General features: G+C 37.3%; 1 protein-coding gene across 3 annotated transcripts in view; it reads right to left on the bottom strand.

Moving 5' to 3' along the window:
* Window positions 1-7,500, bottom strand: part of LOC125033563 (CCR4-NOT transcription complex subunit 10-A-like) — a 33,476-nt gene that overhangs the window by 3,403 nt on the left and 22,573 nt on the right. For all 3 annotated transcript variants that reach the window (XM_047625180.1, XM_047625179.1, XM_047625178.1), the window contains exons 5-15: window positions 7,206-7,377; window positions 6,699-6,951; window positions 6,455-6,561; window positions 5,813-5,964; window positions 5,426-5,628; window positions 3,137-3,249; window positions 2,871-3,007; window positions 2,261-2,447; window positions 1,985-2,142; window positions 1,767-1,876; window positions 1,465-1,537 (exon numbers count right to left, since the gene is read on the bottom strand). In XM_047625180.1, coding sequence (XP_047481136.1) covers window positions 1,465-1,537; window positions 1,767-1,876; window positions 1,985-2,142; window positions 2,261-2,447; window positions 2,871-3,007; window positions 3,137-3,249; window positions 5,426-5,628; window positions 5,813-5,964; window positions 6,455-6,561; window positions 6,699-6,951; window positions 7,206-7,377 — 1,665 coding nt within the window. The remainder of the gene's footprint in view (window positions 1-1,464; window positions 1,538-1,766; window positions 1,877-1,984; window positions 2,143-2,260; window positions 2,448-2,870; window positions 3,008-3,136; window positions 3,250-5,425; window positions 5,629-5,812; window positions 5,965-6,454; window positions 6,562-6,698; window positions 6,952-7,205; window positions 7,378-7,500) is intronic.

The raw sequence follows: 7,500 nt of genomic DNA, 5'->3' as shown, positions 1-7,500 counted from the left end.
GTAGATGGGTGGGTGGGTGGTTAGGTAGGTAGGTAGGTAGGTAGATGGGTGGGTGGGTGGGTGGTTAGGTAGGTAGGTAGGTAGGTAGATGGGTGGGTGGGTGGTTAGGTAGGTAGGTAGGTAGGTAGATGGTTGGGTGGTTAGGTAGGTAGGTAGGTAGGTAGATGGTTGGGTGGTTAGGTAGGTAGGTAGGTAGATGGTTGGGTGGTTAGGTAGGTAGGTAGGTAGGTAGATGGTTGGGTGGTTAGGTAGGTAGGTAGATGGTTGGGTGGTTAGGTAGGTAGGTAGGTAGATGGGTGGGTGGTTAGGTAGGTAGGTAGGTAGATGGTGGTGGGTAGGTTAGGTAGGTAGGTAGGTAGGTAGATGGGTGGGTGGTTAGGTAGGTAGGTAGGTAGGTAATGGTTGGGTGGGTGGTAGGTAGGTAGGTAGGTAGATGGGTGGGTGGGTGGTTAGGTAGGTAGGTAGGTAGATGGGTGGGTGGGTGGTTAGGTAGGTAGGTAGGTAGATGGTGGGTGGGTGGTTAGGTAGGTAGGTAGATGGGTGGGTGGTTAGGTAGGTAGGTAGGTAGATGGGTGGGTGGTTAGGTAGGTAGGTAGGTAGATGGGTGGGTGGTTAGGTAGGTAGGTAGGTAGATGGGTGGGTGGTTAGGTAGGTAGGTAGTAGATGGGTGTGGTAGGTAGGTAGGTAGGTAGGTAGATGGGTGGGTGGTTAGGTAGGTAGGTAGGTAGGTAGGTAGGTAGATGGGTGGGTTTAAGGTAGGTAGGTAGGTAGATGGGTGGGCTTTTAGGTAGGTAGGTAGGTAGGTAGGTAGATGGGTGGGCTTTTAGGTAGGTAGGTAGGTAGGTAGGTAGATGGGTGGGCTTTTAGGTAGGTAGGTAGGTAGATGGGTGGGTTTTTAGGTAGGTAGGTAGGTAGATGGGTGGGCTTTTAGGTAGGTAGGTAGGTAGGTAGGTGGGTGGGTTTTTAGGTAGGTAGGTAGGTAGATGGGTGGGTTTTTAGGTAGGTAGGTAGGTAGATGGGTGGGTTTTTAGGTAGGTAGGTAGGTAGATGGGTGGGTTTTTAGGTAGGTAGGTAGGTAGATGGGTGGGTTTTTAGGTAGGTAGGTAGGTAGATGGGTGGGTTTTTAGGTAGGTAGGTAGGTAGATGGGTGGGTTTTTAGGTAGGTAGGTAGGTAGATGGGTGGGTTTTTAGGTAGGTAGATGGGTGGGTGGTTAGGTAGGTAGAGGTACATAGTTAGGTAGATAGGTAAGTAGAGATAAGTAGATAGGTAGGTAGAGGTAAGTATGGACATAGGTGGGTAGAGAAGGGATAGGTAGATAGGTAGGTAGAAGTAGATAGAGGAGGGAGAGATAGGTAAGTAGACAGGTAGAGGCAGATGTAGATATGTAGGTAGAGGTAGAGGCAGAGGAAGAATTTAGGTCTTTATCTGAACCATATTACACACTACAGTAAAGTATACCATACCCATTTGTAGCTGTATATACATTGCTAGCATAATGACTTGCGCTGGAGTGTTTCCATTTCTTTCAGTCCAGACCTGAGGGATGAGGAAGTTATCTCTATATCATGGAGCTTCATATTCAACTGAACAAAGACTGTATAGTATTTACAAGCTCAAGTCTGATTCTTTTAACTTTAATTAGGATCAATCAATTATAATGCAACCTATAAAATAAATACATGAAATATACTGATTATCACTACATTATTTGTGTGGACAGTCATGCATTTTGAAATCAACAGATGACAATGAAGCGGTGACAAACCTCCTTGAGCAAATTGTTAGCCTTCTCTAGTTCTCCACGTAGTGTATAAGCTACACTTAGATTATATCTCATTACTTGCATTGCTGCTGCTGTGTTCCCAGTAGCCCATCCTGAGTATAACAATGTAAAATGTTAAATACTATACATCAAAAATGGTACACCATAGTATAATACAAGGATTCAAGTTTATACTGAAATCTGACACTCTAAACACACACCTTGGCTAGGCTGAGTAAGTGGAAAACTTTGTCCTGCTTCTTGAGAGGGAGGAGACAGAGTCATATCTCCAACCAGTCTTGGATCTAAATGGGTTACAGCTTCAGGCACACGACCAAGAGATATAAGGGCTTCTCCTGCATAGAGGTGACCTAATAACCTGGAGAAGTAGTTGAAAGATGATAGTCATTATTCTATAAGCCTACTTCCAATTTGAATTATAAATACAAGACCAAAATAATAATATTTTCATAAAAAAGACCATATTATGTGCCTACTTGTAAACTCCAGGAATCTTTGGATGAGCTGCTAACAGTGTCTCTGCATGTCTGAGAGCCGCGGAGTAATCAGAGAGACACAGAGCCACATAGGCACTACAGGCTAGAGCAGAAACACGAAGGCTTACTACTTCGGTTCCACGCATGGGAGAGGAAGGTCCAGCAGAATACAGCTCAGGCATCACACCTTGAGACATGAAAAAATTAGATGCAAATTAGGCAGTTATTTACTTTTCTATACCTAAGGTAAATTATGCAGTTATTTACTTTTTTATACCTAAGGTAAAGATAATAAAAAGGAATGAAAGAATATAGGCACTTTCATTCTTTAATCTATGCCTGCTCCCTGAGAATTTACAAAGCATGTGGAGAAATTATTTGCATAGATGTTGTAACATATATGGTTATATCACTGAATTTTACTTAATCCAAAGAGTCCATTTTTATCTTAACTATTACTATATCTTCCTTCACTTGTACTTCTTAGGCACACATACATAAGAAAGTAAAATTCAAATGCTTATATACAAATGTTGAAGGTTGTGAAAATGCAAAATATCTGATAACATGTCTGTGAGAAAAGTCTTTCTCTTTGTCTAACAATACTTACCTGAGGCTTCTTGTTCATCGGTTAATGAGGTTGTGGAAACATTTTCAGGTAGAAGAGCTAGGGCATTACGAAGACACAATCGGCCAAATTCAAGAGTTGGCTCTGGAAATGCTGCATCAGTTGCAGACATTGGATCCCTGAAACACAGACATAGGTTATACAACATACCATTCTCATTTTTTACATTTAAATATTTAACAGTATATCAGCATCTTTCTCTATAAAAAGTCACTATAAGAATCAGAAAATGTGTAATTGATACATACATTTTCTTGTTGTGGTCATTGACACATGTTGAAAAACAGATTTTCCTATGGATACCAGCACCAACTGTCCCTTGAATGATAGACTTCTTTAAACCAGCATCATCTTTGATACCCTAGAAAAAAGAAATAAAGGTCATACACTGTAAGTAAAGATTGAAAGAATCAGCTGATTTTCAATAATATTCATACAAATTGTAGATAAATAAAAACATAGATATGGGATCCACATTATTCATCATTTCACTCTTCTGTCTCTGACATTTTGAAGATACACTATTAGTTGGGTTTGACTCTTTCATTGTTATGGTTCGAAAAGTTATACATGTGTCTGTAAGCACACAGGAAACTAATAAGAAAAAAAAAAAAAAAAAAAAAAAAAAAACTTTCAGAATATGTATAACAAAATTGTAAAAATTAATATGTGCTCTTAACAAGAACTACAGTATCCATAATGTAAATATACTTCCCAGACTCATTATTGGAGAACCTCTAATGCAAACCCATCCAACACTAAATATCAGCATATGTTGATGTTAGATAAGGGAATAATAAAAAGGAATACAAGCAGTGAATGTGCAGCCAATATTAATCACTAAAGGGGACTGTCAGGCTTTTAATTTTTCAATGTTTTTTTTTTAAATCTTTGGAATATTCAGGAAAATTCCCAGCCATTCTGACAACATCCATCAAGCTCTTGGAGCATTCTCATGGGTAAATGCACAAAAATGAACATGATACGACTAATTTACTCATCCCTTCCACCTACTCAATGAAAATGGGTCTATTGAGGAAGTACGCATATACATATATCGTTCTTGGAAGTTGCTTCTCTAACGGGCAATATCAATCCTAGTATATACACATAATCATGGCTTGAAGATTTTGAAAGTAAAAGCTAGAAAGAAACAGGCTACCTTTCATATTTTCTTTAAATGACATCATATCAAACATGGAATGCATGGCAATCTTTGCCTATCTACATCAATCACTACTGATTCCTGATGCAAAATATGATCATTATCTCCCATCTACCTCTGTGTGTGTGTGTGTGTGTGTGTGTGTGTGTGTGTGTGTGTGTGTGTGTGTGTGTGTGTGTGTGTGTGTGTGTGTGTGTGTGTGTGTGTGTGTGTGTGTGGTATATATGCAGTATATATGCATGTGTGTATGTGTATATGTATATGTAAATGTATATGTATGTGTGTATGTGTATATGTATATGTATGTGCGTATATGTATATGTATGTGTGTATATGTATATGTATGTGTGTGTGTGTATGTGTATGTATATGTATATGTATATGTGTATGTGTATGTGTATGTGTATATGTATATGCATGTGTGTATGTGTATGTGTATGTGTATGTGTATGTGTATGTGTATGTGTATATGTATATGTATATGTATGTGTGTGTGTATGTGTATATGTATATGTATGTGTGTATGTGTATATGTATATGTATATGTATGTGTGTTTGTGTATATGTATATGTATGTGTGTTTGTGTATATGTATATATATGTGTATATGTATATGTATATGTATGTGTGTATGTGTATATGTATGTGTATGTGTATATGTATGTGTGTATGTGTATATGTATGTGTGTATGTGTGTATGTGTATATGTATGTGTGTATGTGTATATGTATGCGTGTATGTCTATATGCATGTGTATGTCTATATGCATGTGTGTATGTCTATATGCATGTGTGTATGTCTATATGCATGTGTGTGTATGTCTATATGCATGTGTGTGTATGTCTATATGCATGTGTGTGTATGTCTATATGCATGTGTGTGTATGTCTATATGCATGTGTGTGTATGTCTATATGCATGTGTGTGTATGTCTATATGCATGTGTGTGTATGTCTATATGCATGTGTGTGTATGTCTATATGCATGTGTGTATGTCTATATGCATGTGTGTGTATGTCTATATGCATGTGTGTGTATGTCTATATACATGTGTGTGTGTATGTGTGTGTGTATGTGTGTGTGTATGTGTGTGTGTGTGTGTGTGTGTGTGTGTGTGTGTGTGTGTGTGTGTGTGTGTGTGTGTGTGTGTGTGTGTGTGTGTGTGTGTGTGTATGTATGTATGTATGTATGTATGTATGTATGTATGTATGTATGTATGTAAGTATATATGAATGAATGCAAGTTAACATCCAATCTCTTTCTTACTACAATGATCATTCTTTATATTTTCATACATCATGCATTTCTATGCAAAATGTGACCTTAGTTACTTACATAAAATTTGGATTCAAAAGTACATGACATATACTCACAGCCTTGTGTACTGCTACACAGCATTCTGCCAGTCTCAGCCATAATCTTGGATTGGTAGAATGCACTTGCAATACTTCTAATAGGAAATCAAATGCTTTTTCTGGTTTATTCATGTGTAAAAGTGTTACACCAAGATTATAATACAACTCAATGCGAACATTGCTACTCAGCTGGTACAGTGGACGACTAGATAACCAATCACCTGGAAAGATAAACAAACTATTACTACAGTGATGTCATATACTATTGTATATGACATCACATACCAGAAAGGGTACATTGGTGATATCAATTAGGCAGTGATGTATGGAAAATGTATCTTATTCCATAATTTTGGTCAGTACAATACATTTAGTATACATATATCAAAAGTAATGGTAGTTTACCTGATTGGGAAGTTGAAGCTGTCGCTTCTGTTAGTTGTGATTCCTGAAGGGCTTTTTGTAGGTAAAGACAGGCCACAGTTGGTTTTCCAAGACCAAGGTGAATCACCCCAAGATTATTGTAATACATGACACCTAAGCTTGGTCCATATGTGCTATAAAACATAATACAAGTATAATTACACACAATTAAATTCATCATTAAAGCAATTTAACCCCTTGGTGACGGGTAAAGAAAACTAAAAAAAAACTCTACGCTCTGGCGATCAATGGCAACGCGCCGACTTTGAGCACGGGAGTTCGGTACATCAAGCCGAATCACCGGCTCGTAGCACTTTGGCGCGCTGCACGCCACATTCGAGCGGTTTGTTTTGACGTCTATAGACGTGACCCGTCGTTAAGGGGTTAACAGAAGTTCAAGTCTACAAAGTGGTAAAGAGAAACAATATATAGCTTTAATATATTTCAGTCACATACCTTCAAGAACTAAAAATCAATTGCAAGGTCAATCAGTAACATTTAGTTTTTTATATTCAAGCATACATTGGTAAACAATGATTTCAACCAATTCAAAGGAGGAGGAGGAGGAGAACAAAGAAAAAAGAAATATAGGAAGTCAAAAATAAAATAAACCTCTGAACTTACATAGTTGGTGGTGGTATTGCAGCACACTGGTTGAGGACTTTTATTGCTTTATGGTAATTACCTCTAAGGTATTCCAACTGGCTCTTTAGGCTGACTAAAGTTACATTCTGCAGACAGGAAAGTAGATTATGTAAGGGGAGTATAAATTGTAAAAATATAAGAAGCATAAAGAAAAATTAGATAACAATACTCTCAAAATTTGTCATGAACTTGTAAGCTATCAAAGGTAAGTAAATATAATTACCAAGGTATTGCCAGCACTGACTGCGTGTGTTACTATAGTTTTGAGTTCTTTCTTTGCTACTCTTAAGGCTCGCATCATCAAAAGTGCTCGTACTCTCAGCTGCTGTAGCTTCCCACGTAACTGTTCTTGTGTTGCACTACACTTTATCTCATCTGTGGCTGTGCTCGTACTACTGCTGCTACTGCTGCTACTACTGCTACTGCTGCTGCTGCCACTGCCTGTACCACTAAACATAATTCCCTTTTCTGGAGATCTGTAAAAAAAAAAAAAAAAAAAATTAAACAAAATAAAATAAAATAAAATAAAATAATAACAATAATAATAATAATATTAATAATAATAATAATAAATAAATAAAATAAAAAAAAAGACAAAATATTTATCGACAGGAATTTAAACGTATTATTATAAATTTCACATAATATACTGTAATTCAAAGATCTGCACAGCTTGCATGAAAAATTTATAATTTTCAAAAACTGTTACCCAATTTCACTGAGGACTCACTTATTTTCTTTTTCCTGTGGGGGACGCTGTTTTGGTGAAGGTGTGTGTGGTAAAGGATGAGGCAAAAAAGTGGTTTCTGTGTGTGAAATAACAGCTAAGGCTCTTGCTGGTTGATGTGCTCCTAAATGGCATTCAGTTAACAATAAGCAGACTCCAATGCCCACACTCTCCTCTGTTGGTTAAAGAAATGATACAAAACTAATGATACATATGTTCAAAAAGTAAATATTTATCTCTGGTGGTACTTGTGCTCTGACCCATAAATGTTATGTATGATAACTTTAAATATATCAAT

Source organism: Penaeus chinensis, chromosome 16 (genome assembly GCF_019202785.1).
Source record: "Penaeus chinensis breed Huanghai No. 1 chromosome 16, ASM1920278v2, whole genome shotgun sequence".
In the NCBI taxonomy this organism is placed as follows: domain Eukaryota; kingdom Metazoa; phylum Arthropoda; class Malacostraca; order Decapoda; family Penaeidae; genus Penaeus; species Penaeus chinensis.
Note: the sequence above shows the minus strand (reverse complement) of the source record. Positions and strands in the feature narration are given on the sequence as shown.